The sequence below is a fragment of the Peromyscus maniculatus genome, chromosome 18 (assembly GCF_049852395.1).
Source record: "Peromyscus maniculatus bairdii isolate BWxNUB_F1_BW_parent chromosome 18, HU_Pman_BW_mat_3.1, whole genome shotgun sequence".
NCBI classification, from domain to species: domain Eukaryota; kingdom Metazoa; phylum Chordata; class Mammalia; order Rodentia; family Cricetidae; genus Peromyscus; species Peromyscus maniculatus.
Window position 1 is genome coordinate 53436021 of NC_134869.1, and position 15680 is coordinate 53451700.

The window sequence follows — 15680 nt, forward strand, 5'->3', positions numbered from 1 at the left end:
ACGTGGTTGCTGGAAATTGAACTCAGGACTTCTGTAAGAGCAGCCAGTGCTCTTAACCTCTGGGCCATCTCTCCAGCCCCCCTCTTTCATTCTTTAAAGGTAGATAACAGAAATTCTTGAACTGGTTTGAAACAGACTTTGGACACCAGCTCACACCAAGCTTTCCTGAGAATTCACTTCAACAAAGAGGAGGCATAGCCTGGATGTCAACCAACATTTCCTTTTATTTTGAGGCCACTAATACGAATAAAGATGCATTATTTTTCTGACCACATCATTGAAAGCTTGTTTTACTTGCTTATTCCTTAGAGTATAAATGAACGGGTTCAGTAAAGGGGCAACTGAGTTATTGAGCACAGCCACACCCTTATTGAAGGCAACTCCTTCTGTTGCTGAAGGCTTTATGTACATGAAGATGCAGCTTCCATAAGAGAGGGAGATGACAACCATGTGGGAGGAACATGTGGAAAAGGCCTTCTTCCTCTGCTGTGCAGAAGGGATCTTCAGAATGGTCCTGATGATGCGAGTGTAGGAGAGAATCACCAGCACCAGGGTGACTATCAAGGTCACCACTGCTAAGACAAAATCAAAGAGTTCCAGCAGCCTTGTGTCTGAGCAAGCTATTTCTATGAGGGGCCCATAGTCACAGTAATAATGATTGAGCACATTGGATGCACAGAAGTCCAGCTGACTGGTCATGATGATTGGGAATAAGATGACTAGGAAGCCACTCAGCCAAGAGCAGAGGACCAGCAGGGTGCAGACCCTGTTGCTCATGATGGTGGTGTAGTGTAGGGGTTTGCAGATGGCCACATAGCGGTCATAGGACATGGCAGTCAGAAGGTAAAACTCAGTGGCTCCAAAGAAGATGGCAAAGAAGTACTGAGTGAAGCAGCCAGCAAAGCTGATGGTCTTAATTCCTGTAGAGATGCTGACGAGCATTCGAGGAGTAAAAGTGGATGTGAAGGAGATTTCCAGGAAGGAGAAGTTTCTGAGGAAGAAGTACATGGGTGTCTGGAGGTGGGAATCCAGCAGTGTGAGGATGATGATGGTGAGATTTCCCATAATGCTGAGAATGTATGTGAGGAGGAGGAATAGGAAAACACAGATTTGAAGCTCTGGTGCATCTGTGAGTCCCAGGAGAATGAAATCACTGAAAGTCTGATTTTTCATCATCTCCTTTGATACCCTGTGAAGTTGAGAAAGAGAGAAGTGGGTGACGGAGGTGAACTGAGCTTAGCAGTGCAGCGACGAAGCCTCAGAGTCTTCCTGAAAGTTTGTTTTTAGGAAATTCAACTGTTCTGCATCATCCAAACACCATGTCTGCTTGTTTGAAACTTGCCCTTCACAAAGTCTCTTTTAAAATGTGTGTCCTATGTCTTGGATGAGAGCAGTGCCATGCCCACCTGGGCTTTCCTGGGTGCATCTTCTTCAATTTTAGTTTTTATGCCTTATTCTTACTTCAAATCTCAGAGGATGTAGCAGCACCTCCCACCTCTCCCCAGCCTTAGTGTCTTGATGATCCACTCTATTGCTGCCATCTCCAACACATTCGCCACCTGCTGTATTCTGTATATTCTGTTCTGCTTTAATCTCTGTTTGCTAAGAACCCAAGGCACAGGGAAGGATGGAGTCCCATTCTCTCTCCATTTTCCCATCTCTCTCTGTCGTTCTCGCGCCCCTCTTTATGTGTTTTAGGTTTTGTGCATAGGACATAGCTAAAAAAAAAAAACCCTTCAAATACTGAGTTCTGTATGAATCTCTCTCTCTCTCTCTTTCTTTTCTTTCTTTCTTTCTTTCTCTCTTTGTCTCTCTCTGTCTCTCTGTCTCTGTTTCTTTCTCTTTCCTTTTTTTTGCTTTACTGTAATGGGATTTTTATTCAAGATTTTCAATATTCTTAGGAAGGGTTTCCGAGCTCTCCCACAGGCTCTTTCAGTGTTTGCTCACTCCGTTAGAGGAGACTTTGTAAAGGTTTTCTATGGTAGTTGGGTTTCTGGAACACTTTCTGTTCATTAGTATTCTGTTTTTGGAGAATTTCTCTGCTTTATCTTTCAAAGCTTCTTATTCATATATAATCAGATATGAATGGATTCAGAATCTAATGGATTCAGCACAAGCACACACGGGTCAATGTGCACATATTTTCATTTCATCCTTCTATTAATAAAATATTGTAAACAATAAAATTAAATGAGTAGGTAAATGAAAAAATAATTGTTTCTATGGTGGAATAATATGAGAAATTTATATTTTGTGACTTAGATATGACTATAATATATCATCAAAATAGCAAGCTGTCCCCCCCACCACACAGTGTGATTCTATCTTTGTGTGCACAGACTAGCATTTGGAAAAATCCAAGTTGCCCAGAGTTGTTCTTTTGTGTAAAGGACAGAAGACTTTTCTTTTTACTTCATGGTTACCTTGACTATTAAAAATGTTCAAAACAGGTCAAAATGTGTTCTTTACTAAAAACAAAGTTGCAGAAAGCGTAGTAGAAAACATTCTTATTCAGATGTCTTCAGACCCAAGAAAGGGTGAACATACTCACTTTTTAACACAGGAAAGGTACTGAGGGATTTGCCTCTGGGTCTTAAGTGGGGTGAGTCAGAATGGAGAGGGTGGATGAGGATGGATGTTGGAATAGTAACTAATACTAAAACTTACTTTTTTTTGGAGACAGGGTTACTCTGTGTAGCTTTGGGACCTGTCCTGGAACTGGCTCTGTAGACCATGCTGGCCTTGAACTCACAGAGATCTGCCTGGCTCTGCCTCCCGAGTGCTGGGATTAAAGACGTGCACCACCACTGCCTGGCCAAAACTTAGTTTTTAATACTAACCTGTTCCCTGATTTCTCACAAAGCACAGACTCAGGCTTCTGGATTCTTGGTGCTGTGAGTCAGAATGGAGACATCAGATGTAGATGGAATTTGTAACCCAATGGAACATTCCTATCTGACAAAACATGTGCACTCCTTTCTCACAAAGCACAGGTACAGGCTTCTGGGGAGGTTGTCCGAAAGAAAGATTCTAGATCTCCTCATCTTTAACTTACTGCCCCTTTCATTGGTCCACACAGACTCCACCTGTAATTCCCGAAGAGGCTGCCTATTGAAAACAACAGGATGCAGGAACAGTGAACTCTTGAGAGTGTCACTTCTTGTATTTTGTCTGAAGGGGTGGTCATGAGCGTCTTTTCAACTTTATATCAGATTAAATAATGTACTTCTTGTTTAATTTACTCAGCAGAGACCATTGGAGGATAAGCGATTGCCATGAGACTCAGGCCCAGAAAATGCTAATTAGCCTCTCTCAAAAATAGTACTGGGAATTAAATCTAACAGGTAACTAGGGAAGATGCTCCAAACAGACCCATGAGGAAGCTGCCTCCATGTATGAGTCAGAGTAATAGCCTTGTGGGAACTGAAGCAATAATTGTGGAATTGGGAGAAAGTGAAGCGTTTTACCCAGGTTTCTCTAAGAAAACAGAACTGATAGTGTTGTTGTTTTTGTTGTTATTGTTGTGTGTGTATATACGTGGCTTACACATACCCCCCAACACACACATATAGTGGATTTACTAGAGTGGCTTAAGGGTTGTTGTTAGACTGGACCAACAATGGCTGCCTCCCAAAAGTAAGGCCAAGAATCCAATAGTTGTTCAGTTCTTGAGTCTTAATGTCTTAGCTGATTGTCATTCTATATGGAATCTTGAAGAAGTGGGTTTTTTTTTTTTACATTTTCTGCCTTCATTAAACATAGACTCTTTTCTCAAAAAGTATAATCTGAATACAGTTTCCCCGCCCTCTACTTCTCTCAGTTTTTACCCTCCCCATCTCTCATCCGTATCCACTCCCTTTCTGTCTTTCATTATAAAATAACAGGCTTCTAAGAGAGAACAACAAAACATAACAAAACAAAATATAATAAGCAAAAACCATCATATTGCGGTTGGACAAGTCAACTGAAAAATAAAAGACCCACAAGAGAAGGCACAAGCAGAGACTCACTCATTCTCACATTCAGGAGTCCCATAAAAGTATTAAACTGAAAGCTATAGTATATATGCAGGGGGCCTGTTCAGACCCACACAGGACCTCTGCTGCTCCAGTCATCTGAGTTCATATGAACTTTGCTCAGCTGTCTTAGAGGGCCTTGTTCTCATCGTGTCCTCCATCAACTCTGTCTCCCCGACTCCTGGATCCTCTTCCATGGCATTCCCTGAGCTCTTGAGGGGAGACATTTGATGGAGACATCACATTTAGAGCTGTGTGTTCTAAGTTCTCTTTCTCTGTGTGTAATGTCTTGTATGTGGAAGTTTCTCTCCTGCCTGCCTGTTCCCAAATACCCAGCAGCTGCTTCCCAAATAATTAACTCGGAGGCTTTATATTACTTATAAATGCTCATCTGGTAGTGTAGGCTTATTATTAACTAGCTCTTACTCTTAAATTAACCCATAATTCTTATATAGTTAGTCACTTGGTTTGGTACCTTTTCTCAGTGTGGCATCCTTATCTTGCTTCCTCTGTGTCTGGCTGGTGACTCTTTGACTCTGCTCTCCTTCCCAGGATTCTCAGTTTGGCTTTCCTGCCTAACTTTCTACCCAGCTACTGGCAATCAGTGATTTATTAAATCAGTTTGAGTGACAAATCTTTACCGTTTACAAGAGGATTATTCCACAGCATTTCCCCCTTTTTGTCTAATTAAAAAGGAAGGTTTTAACTTTAACATAGTAAGATTATATACAACAAAAACATTTATTAAGAATTACAGTAACACTATCTAATCAATTTGCATATGACAAAATAAGAGAAAATACTTATTTCTCTTATCTTGGTGAGTCTAAAGTTTTATATCTAATTTATCTTTTATTATAACTAAAGAAACACTATAACTATCTAGTCTTCAACTCCATCAAAGACCCGAGAATGAAATAGTATTACCTGAGTAAGCAGGAAGTGCAAGCAAGTGACTTCCAAAAAATGTGAGAAATGTCAGAAATAGCTGGCTGCCTGGACAGTCACCCAAAGTTCCTCTGTAATGTTGGATCATCCATCTTCGGCCTACAGGCCTAGCATATCTGACAGACTTATCTATGAAGCAGGATTTTTGAAGGACTCTCTCACCTTCTTTGGCAAAGTTCTGCAGTCACTTTGTTTTGTGTCCTGCTCATCCAATTTGTACAGCATACTGTCAGCAATTGAGGCAAGGGCACTTTCTTTGCCCACATGACTTGCTTTTCCAATAATAAAGCAAACTCCATATGGAGTTTCTTCGATGCCCATCATCTTTTTTGAAGTAATGGTGCTGTCAGGAGAAGATGTGTCTCACTGTCAAGAAAAGTTGAAGTTCTTAAATCATTTTAATTGCCATATTCTGTAGGTCTTTGAAGTGTTTGAAGATTGTCTATCTATCTGAAATATATCTCTGTATGACCTTAAAAAACACATCTAACATGACTATAAGTTTGCTATTATAGATTACTATTAATCCATACTTCTTTTTTAACACTTTTTTGTTCATTTTACATACCAACCATAGATCCCCTTCTCATCCCTCCTCCTTCTCCCCCTGCCTTATCCCCCGACTCCTCATCCCTTCCTCCAACAGGGTAAGTTCTCCCATGGAGGACAGCTAAGCTTGGTACCTTCAGGTGAAGTAGGACCAAGCCCCTCCCTGCTTTATCATAGGTGAGCAAGGTGTCCAACCATAGGTAATGGGATCCAGAAAGCCAGCTCATGCACCAGGGATAGATCCTGTAATCCATATTTCTTAATTATATATTACATTTTTAAATGAGCTGTGTAAACATAATATCCTAAACAAGAGCAGAAATATGCATACAGTATAACAAAGTTAACTTTTAATTTGTATCAATAAGCTAAAATCCATACTGATGTAAAATATGTAAGATTAACAGTTGTTTTTCTTTTGGATTAAAGAAGATTTAATAATCTACTCTTTTTATTGTTAAGAAATTTTCTATTCATTTTACATACCAACCCAAACCCTGTCTCCTCCCTCCTCTGCTCCCCAGCTTTCCCCCCAACTGACCCCCCATTTGCAACTCCAAGGCAAGGCCTCCCTTGGAAAGCCAGCAGAGCCTGGTACATTCAGTTGAGGCAGGTCGAAGTCCCTCCCACTGAACCAAGGCTGTGTAAAGTGTCCCACCATAGGCACTGGGCTCCAAATAGCCCACTCATGCACTAGGGACAGACCCTTGTGGGTTTCTGGGAACTCCACTAGCACCCTGTTTGTCCCTATCCCCATGATGTCTCCCTCTATCATGGTATCTCTTTCCTTGCTCTCCCACGCCATCCCTGTTCCAGCTCGACCATCCCATTCTCTATGTTCTCTTCCCCCACCCCCTGCCCTCCATTGCCCCCACCCCACCCCCATCCCTAGTTTACTCATGGAGATCTCATATATTTCCCCTTCCCAGGGTGATCCTTGCACACAATGGAGTACTACTCAGCAATGAAAAACAATGACATCATGAGGTTTGCAGGCAATTGGATGGAACTAGAAAATATCATCCTGGGTGAGGTCATCCAGACTCAGAAGGACAAACATGGTATGTACTCACTCATAGGAGGATACTAGATGTAAAGCAAAGGATAATCAGACTGCAGCCCACAGCTCCAGAGAAGTTAGCAAACAAGGAGGATCCTAAGAGGGATGCAAGAAGCTGTGCTTCTTATCACTGCCAACACACAGAGGCTACTGGAGAAAAGACAGTTACCAAGAAACTGCATTTGACTCCGTTTTTGTGTGTTTAGAATATTTTTTAAGCTTTGTCAGGTTTTATGTGGAAATTCTTGCCAACCGTTTGGTGCCCTTTCGGTCTGAGGATTCAGCAGAGGTAAAGAAGTCTCTCTAGTAGCTGGCTGCTTTGCTTCTCTGATCTTTCAGCATTTACTCTGGTTTTTATTACTAAAGCCAATTTGAATCCTCACTACAATGTCTGGCTGTGGGTCTCTGTATTTCTTTCCATCTGCAGCAGGAGAAAGCCTCTCTGATGATGGCAGATAAGGACCTTATCTCTGAGTAGAGCAGTAGATCATTAGGAGTCATTTATTGCATGTTCTGTGTTGTGAGGGTCAATCAAAGAAAGAGGGTCACTCCAAGAGGTAATTTAGTCTCTCTGGCAGCTGGGAGGAACCGTTTCTATGAAATGAACCCTGAACAGCGGTGCGAAGGTGTATTTACTGATTTTTACACAAAGGCCCCTGATTTAATCTGTGTTTTCTGAAGGAAAACATCACCTCCCTGCAGCTTTTGTCCTTATTATGTACTGTTTGCAGTACCCAATACTGCAAGACACTCCAGGTGTGCCAGGACCATGTTGTGACCAAAGTCATGCAAAGGCTGTAAAGCTCCTTCAGAAAACAACTCTGTAGATAACAGAAAATGATCACTGTTTTCTACAATGATTTCTTCAAGGTCTAAGTACTTCTGAACATATTGCTTTTTGGTTCACTATTTTCCCTGGTAGAGGCAACTCCAATACCTTCCATTTGGCCTTTCCAACCATAATGGCCCCACTCCACAGGTCAGGGAATCAATGTGGGAAATTCTACCAACTTCTGAGTGTATCTACCCCAATTATACATCCTGGAGTTAGGGAAATAACTATAGGGTGAGACTGGGGGACCAATTGGACTTACTGTTAGATGCACTTTTGCCAAAACTCCATGATGGCCTCCATAAGCCTCTACTTTAACTGAGGGCTTTAAGGCTTCTTGGGGTCTTTTGGAACTAGCATCAATTCAGAATCAGTACCCAACAGACCATAGAAAGTCTGATTGTTTCCTTTCCCCTAGTGTATGGTGGCCTTTGTAAAAGGCCACAGATCCCTCTAGAAAAGGATGAGAGGAAGCCTAACCGTAAAACTGTTAGGTATTTTAGCAAGGTCCTTCCTCAAGGGGGACCTAGCCTTCCCTTCATTCAACGGGTTCTGGGTATGCAGAATGGCTCAAGTCTAGAAACTGGTTCACAGGCCAAGATTCCCTCTTACCACGATCCAACATAATGCCCCTTTCATTTGTTCAACGATTTTTCTGCTTGTACAGATAGAATAAAAATATGGTAGGCTTCAAATCTATTTCATTTCCGGAAATACCACGACTTATTATTACCACAGTAAGACATTCAAGGACTCCTAATGTGAGAGCCAAAGCTATGTTTTAAGTTTTAATTACTATGCCTCAGAGATCCATGAAACAAAAATGCCTGTGACCTGCACTCTCCTTGCCCAAGGACAGATAGTTCCTGAAGTGCTGGAGGCTATTGGTTATGGGACACAACAAGCCACATGTTTTCATTCTCTTAAACAAGTTTGCTGGACCCAACTACACCAGTTGTATTTGATCACATGTGGGTAGGAGGTTCATAAGCAGGAGATACATCAGGATGTAACTTGCCCCTGATTGGACCTTGTGGGAAATGTGGTAAATTATGGGTTTTGCTTCTTAAGCTCTTGCAAAATGTGACTCAGGGCCATTTTCTGGGAATCCGGGTATGGACCTTGCCAGAGCCCATCCATGTAGCCAGATGGTCTCTTGTCCTGCCTGGTACCCCCTTCCCACAGTCCCACAGCCGTTTATAAAATAATTACTCAGAAGCTTGTATTAATTATAATTGCTCAGCCATTAGCTCAGGCTTATTACTGACTAGCTCTTACACTTAAATTAACCCATAATTCTTATCTATATTTAGCCATGTGGCTTGGTACCTTTTCTCAGTCCTGCCTTGTCATCTTGCTTCCTCTGTGTCTGGCTGGCAACTCCTCACTTGACCCTTCCTCTTCCCAGAATTCTCCTAGTCTGCTTGGAGACTATACTTTCTGCCTGGTTACTGGCCAATCAGTGCTTTATTAAACCAATTTGAGGGATTTATTAAACCAGTGTACAAGAGCATTATCCCACAGCACATCCACCTGGCCAATATTTAATTAAAGATTGCTTCAAATTTAACTTTAAACTCTGGTAGTGGTCTTATTCATCCCTACAAATTTGTTTCTCCAGAAAGAACCACACCTGGTACCACAATCTGTATTAGTCAGAGTTCGCTAAAAAAAAAAAAACAACGGATGGAATGGGAATGTACATATGTGTAGCTTTTAGCCAATCACCCCTCTCCTCTCTGCTGGTTTGCCTCACCTGCCCAGTGGGGCACGAGAACAGAGCCTGCTTCACACACACTGAACGTATGCATGTATGTGGAATGCTTTGAAGAGTGTCAGGGAAGTGTTGTATTTCTTTCCAAAACCTTGTATGCTTATTTGTAAGTGTATTTCTCTTTGTGATAAGGTACCTTTCATGCGTTATTTGAGAATTTTGTACATGTATACACTACATTCTTGTAAGTGAGGGCACAGGGAAACCACCCAACTGGACCACTCCATGGGAAGAAAGAAAGGTATATTGGGGTTCACACTGCCAAGGTTGTCTCTCAGGGTGGGGTCAGGGGTGGGGGGCAGAGAGGAGAGTAAAACGGTGGAAAAGCGGTGGATTTTGTATGACAGTTGGGGGGTGTGTGTCTTTGAATTTGATAAGGAATTTTCAGATTGACTGGGAACCAGATGACCTTGCCTGAGGTAGTTGAGTAGGCAGGATTAAGGGAGATTCCTGGTGGTTTAAGGGAAGCCATTTGGCCTCTGTTTACCCAATAATAATCCTTTTGTTTACCTGGCCAAAGTCCTTATGTTTAGAACTTTGTCACCAGCACTGCCATTGTGGAGGACTGTTTTGAACCTAACAGTTCTATCATATTCTTCTTCCACTTTCTTTTCCAAATTCTCCTGGACCCCATCCCTCCACACCCCCCTTCCAACTCCATGACCTCTTTTCTGTTTTATAATGCCCTGAGTTCAGTCAGCTGGCCATAGGCACATGAGTGTGAGGCTATCCAATGCGCCACAGTCATCCTACCAGGGGCCTACCACCTTGAAGAGAATTGACTCTTCCTCCCCAGCAGCCAACAACTGCCATATATATATTTCATTCTTTTTTTTTTTTTTAAAAGTTTATAAACAGTAGGCTTCTATGTGGCTTTCCCAAATATGCTTAGTGTTACTTATCCTTGCCGCCACCTCTGCTCTGCCTTACCCTAACATTCTCCACCTCATTTAGCACTGCCCATTGGTCTCCTTTATACCTACAGGGTTCTACTATCTCCACTCCCTTAAGATGTTTCATTCCCCTCTAATGGTCAGTCCCCAGCAATACGACTTCCACAGAGGCTCTGGGTTAAACACAGACATCGAGGGATTTGAAGGCACAAGAGAAAATATCCAGAGTTTCTCTTTCTGGGTCTGAGTCACCTCACTCAGTGTAATTTTTTTTTTTTTTAGTTCTATCCACTGACCTGCAAATCCACAATTTAATGCTCACATTCCTAGAGGACCAGTCTGGGGATGGCGTAATGGGAGACTTGACTTACAATGGTGTCGGGCAGCTTCACTCTCATATTCGTCTCTGGGCTGTAGAAAACTGCAAATGGATACCTATGAATGCAGGACCTGTGGATGCCTGGACTTCAACCTTTTCTTCTGGTTCTTAGCATCTGGCCACAGGAAGCCCCTCTGGCAATGTGAATGTTTTTGGTATAGAACCTGGAAAACTTCTGCAAGTGCCCGCGGACTGTTTATATAGACCTTTCCCGGACTTAGTTTCTTGTCACTGCTCAGACAACGGTTGTGTGAGCGTCTGTGATGTACATGTGCACAACAAGGTGGCTGGCATGCCCAGGGAATGCCGTGGTTTATGCTGATGACACTTCCTTCCTCTCCAGTTCATCTGACATGAGCACGAACGTTTAGAATGTCACCACAAAGACTTATATTTACACATCTGACCACCAGGTTCAGGTTGTAGGAGCAAAGCAGCATAAAGAGGCAAATACTGTGTCTGTTGGAAACTAGCAGGAAATTCACATCTGTGGTTGTCCATATTATTTGTATTTTTTTCCCACTATGTAGCCCTGGCTGGCTTGGAATTCACTATACAGACCAGAATCTCTGTATCTGCTTCCATCGGCTACTGGGTGAAGGCTCTATGGTGGCAATTAGGGAAGCCACCAATCTGATTACAGGAGATGGCCAGTTCAGGCACCCTCTCCACTATTGCTAGGAGTCCTAGCTGGGGTCATCCTCGTGTATTCTTGGGAGTTTCCCTGGCACCAGGTTTCTCCCTAACCCCATAATGGCTCCCTCTATCAAAATATCTCTTTCATTGCTCTCCTTCTCTGTACTTCCCCCAACTAGACCATCCTGATCCCTCATGTTCCCATCACCCCTCCCCTCCCCTCAAACTCCCTCCTCAACCCCAGTTTTCTCAGGAGATATCATCTATTTCTCCTTCCCAGGGCGATCCATACGTCCCTCTTAGGGTCTTCCTTGTTACCTAGTTTCTCTAGGGCTGTGGATTGTAGCCTGGTTATCCTTTGCTTTACATCTACTATCCACTTATGAGTGAGTACATACTATGTTTGTCCTTCTGAGTCTGGGTCACCTCACTCAAGATGATTTTCTCTAGTTCCATCCATTTGCCTCAAGTTTCATGATGTCATTTTTTTTTTTTACAACTGAGTAATACTCCATTGTGTAAATATACCACATTTTTTTTCATCCATTCTTTAACTGAGGGTCATCTAGGTTGTTTCCAGGTTCTGGCTTTTATGAATAAATCTGCTATGAACATAGTTGAGCAAATGTCCATGTGGTATGATTGAGCATCCTTTGGGTATATGCCTAAGACTGGCATCGCTGGGTCCTGAGGTAGATTGGTTACCAATTTTCTGATGAACCACCACACTGATTTCCAGAGCGGCTATAGTTTGCACTCCTACCAGCAGTGGAGGAGTGTTCTTCTTACTCTGCATCCTCTCCAACATAAGCTGTCATCAGTGTTTTTGATCTTAGCCATTCTGACAGGTATAAGAAGGTCTCTCAGAGTTGTTTTGAATAAGCAAAAGAGTTTTAAGTAGTGTATTCTGTTTAGAGTCTGCCAAGATAATTTTTCTGCCTCTTTCATTCTTTAAAGGTAGATAGCAGAAAGTCTTGAATTAGTTTGAAATAGACTGCTGACACCAGCTCACACCAAGCTTCCCTGAGAAATCACTTCAACAAAGAGGAGGCATAGCCTGAATATCACCCAACATTTCCATTTATTTTGAGGCCACTAAAAGGAATAAAGATGCATTATTTTTCTGACCACATCATTGAAAGCTTGTTTTACTTGCTTATTCCTTAGAGTGTAAATGAATGGGTTCAGTAAAGGGGCTACTGAGGTATTGAGCACAGCCACACCCTTATTGAAGGCCACTCCTTCTGTTGCTGAAGGCTTTATGTACATGAAGATGCAGCTTCCATAAGAGAGGGAGATGACAACCATGTGGGAGGAACATGTGGAAAAGGCCTTCTTCCTCTGCTGTGCAGAAGGGATCTTCAGAATGGTCCTGATGATGCGAGTGTAGGAGAGAATCACCAGCACCAGGGTGACTATCAAGGTCACCACTGCTAAGAGAAAGTCAAAGCGTTCCAGCAGCCTTGTGTCTGAGCAAGCTATTTCTATGAGGGGCCCATAGTCACAGTAATAATGATTGAGCACATTGGATGCACAGAAATCCAGCTGACTGGTCATGATGATTGGGAATAAGATGACTAGGAAGCCACTCAGCCAAGAGCAGAGGACCAGCAGGGTGCAGACCCTATTGCTCATGATGGTGGTGTAGTGCAGGGGTTTGCAGATGGCCACATAGCGGTCATAGGACATGGCAGTCAGAAGGCAGAATTCAGTGGCTCCTAAAAAGATGGCAAAGAAGTACTGAGTGAAGCAGCCAGCAAAGCTGATGGTCTTAATTCCTGTAGAGATGCTGACGAGCATTCGAGGAGTAAAAGTGGATGTGAAGGAGATTTCCAGGAAGGAGAAGTTCCTGAGGAAGAAGTACATGGGTGTCTGGAGGTGGGAATCCAGCAGTGTGAGGATGATGATGGTGAGATTTCCCATAATGCTGAGAATGTATGTGAGGAGGAGGAATAGGAAAACACAGATTTGAAGCTCTGGTGCATCTGTGAGTCCCAGCAGGATGAATTCAGTTAAAGTCTGATTTTTAACACCTAACATTGGCTGTCTGTGAACACACAGAGGAGTTAAATCAGTGATAGGACAGAAGTCTAGAATATTTAAGTTATTATTATTATTATTATTATTATTATTATTATTATTATTATCATTTAGAATTGCAGCAAGTTTCTCCCTGTCAGGTCCCTGGAGTCATCTTGCTAGCCTGGTGCCCACTTATAATTTCTATGGTGACTTTTTATGATTTCTGCATGCTTTCCTTGTAAACACATACCTAAATTATTTTCTGTTTTTGAATACGCCTCTACTTAAAAACAATTAATTAATTTTTTGACAATGTCACTCTTATTTATAATACATTCTGGTTACTGTCTCTCCCCCACCCTCTTTTATATCCCTTCCACCCTTATCACCCACCCTTCTTCCTGACCTGTCCCTTTCCATGACCTTGGTTTTGTCCTTGACTGATTCATTTAGCTTAACCAGGGCCATTTGTGCAGTGTTGGATTGGTATTATTCATCAGAGCCTGGTGAGGGCGCCAGTGAGCACATGCCCGGAGCATCCCTGTACTTTTGCTCTTTTATTATGTCGATTAATTCTGCAATGATGTCCTTTTTACATCACTTGCTTGGCTTCAGTGGGAGAAGAAATGAGGTTAACTCACAGTTGAAGAATCTTTAGGAGTCAAACAATTTCATTAAAATTATGGTAACTGAAGAGTCCCCACCTTCCATCTGAGTTTTGGAATTTGTGGTCCATCATTATCGATATCACTGTCTTTTCTGCTTATTGACTTCTGGGCGTCTTCGTTCTGTCAGGTCCCATTTCTTCCATCCTAGATGGCATCACCAGAGGAACAGATAATGAATCTCCTGTTAGATTACTTGCTCTGACTTTTTTTTTGTATTTATATTTATTGGTAAGTATGTGATTTTATTGTGGCTAGAAAAGGCCATTTAAGACAAAAGGTGCAAGCCTCACTTAAGAGTTTCAGTAGACATACATTTAGTCAATAATATATATTTGACATAATCCTCCTCATTTACCATGTTTTTCTTTACGATATTTCTGCCAGAAGACTTCTGGATAAGATAAGAGGCATGTGCCCAGTGGAGGAGAAGAGTCAGAATAAGAAATCAATATACCCTTCAGGAGAAAAGGATGAAGAGCTTTGGAAATTGGCCATGTTAGTGATAGGATTTCTGTAATGTGTGAAGAAAAAGACTGTCAATGCATGAGAAAGACCTCACTGGATGAATGAAGCTCCATCCTGGAGGCTCCACGACACTGGGCAGGGGCAGGGGCAGGGGCAGGGGAGCATATTCTCACCCAAAAGGTAAGTCAGATAGGCTCTGATGAAAATACTCTGCAGTCTTGACCCCAGGATTAGCTCACAGCCCTCAACAGCCTCGAATCCAGTTGTATGTTCTGATGTGATGATGATTACTCGGGCATATGGGCCATCAAGGGGGAGGGATCCCATTTGGCCATTCTGTATGACTTAGAGGGCAGTGCAAGGATGGCAGTTTTAGAGAAAACCTACTACTCAGAACTGAGCTGCAGTAGGTGTCTGAGAACCTAGAATCGCCAGAAATCAGAGAGCATGAATTGAACCTGCTGGAGAGCAGGGGGACCAGGTGCTGGGCAGATTGCAGGAGGCGTGTCTCAGACAGTGAAATGAATAACCCTACCCTAAGAGAGAGAGCAGATCTTAGCTGAATTTGACAGTCTGGAGTCTGACACTGCCTGGGTCTGAGCTCAGCAGGTGGATCAACTTCTGGAGCCATCTTAACTGCTGTAGAACTTCCAAACTCTGACGTTCTAGAGGAACACGGACAAGTAGACAAAGGCAGCCTCTTCCCTGGTGCAGATCTCTGTACGCAGGCTGCGTCCCAACACAATTAAAGGCACCTGGGCTAGAACATCAGGCATCCCAGGAGGCGTAATCTGGGGCGTTTTGGGAGTGTGAAAGATTCTGCCCAGCTCACGGGCTGCAAAGCTGAGCATGACCGGCAGAGACTCCAGGTATGCAAAGAAGGAAATACATGAGAGCAAGGTCAGCCCTGGTGGACTTCACGTACCACATACCGACGGGGAATCAGCAGCACAACTCACAGGAAAGACAGAAACCCGCAAGCGGTTCTCCTCGCATGTTTAGAGCTGACAGTCTTCCACTTTTGAGGACACAGAAAGAAGGTATTTAACACTTCATTCTTTTCTTTATTTCTTGACTGTTGTGACGCCCCCTTTCTCTTTATTATATTTTTTTGTAGTGTCTTTACATCGTTGCATTTAAAAATATGTTTTTTATATCTTATTTCCCTTCAAATACTCATCTAATTGTGTTCATATGCTTTTCATTGCTGGGTGGTCTTCTTTTTTGCTTCCTGTGTTTACTCTTTTTCTCACTTTCTATTATACTTTTAGTAGCACTTACTACTTTAAAAAACCCATATATTTTAAAGCAGTTTCCCTTCTTACATTTATCTAATTTGGTTTCCAAACTATTTAATTATGGAGCAATCACATCTTTTTTTTTTTGTTTTAATTTTTTTTTCTAATCTCATGTTCTTTTCCTCTTCCTTTTCTAATCT

The 15680-nt window shown here is 42.3% G+C and overlaps 2 protein-coding genes across 2 annotated transcripts; both read right to left on the reverse strand.

The window, feature by feature from the left end:
• Positions 1-237: 237 nt before the first annotated feature.
• On the reverse strand, positions 238-1176 carry LOC143269311 (olfactory receptor 6C4-like). Its single transcript, XM_076554400.1, has one exon. The coding sequence runs from the start codon at positions 1174-1176 to the stop codon at positions 238-240; it is 939 nt and encodes a 312-aa protein (XP_076410515.1).
• An 11006-nt stretch (positions 1177-12182) lies between these two features.
• LOC143269312 (olfactory receptor 6C4-like) lies at positions 12183-13127 on the reverse strand. Its single transcript, XM_076554401.1, has one exon. The coding sequence runs from the start codon at positions 13125-13127 to the stop codon at positions 12183-12185; it is 945 nt and encodes a 314-aa protein (XP_076410516.1).
• Between the last annotated feature and the right edge of the window lie 2553 nt (positions 13128-15680).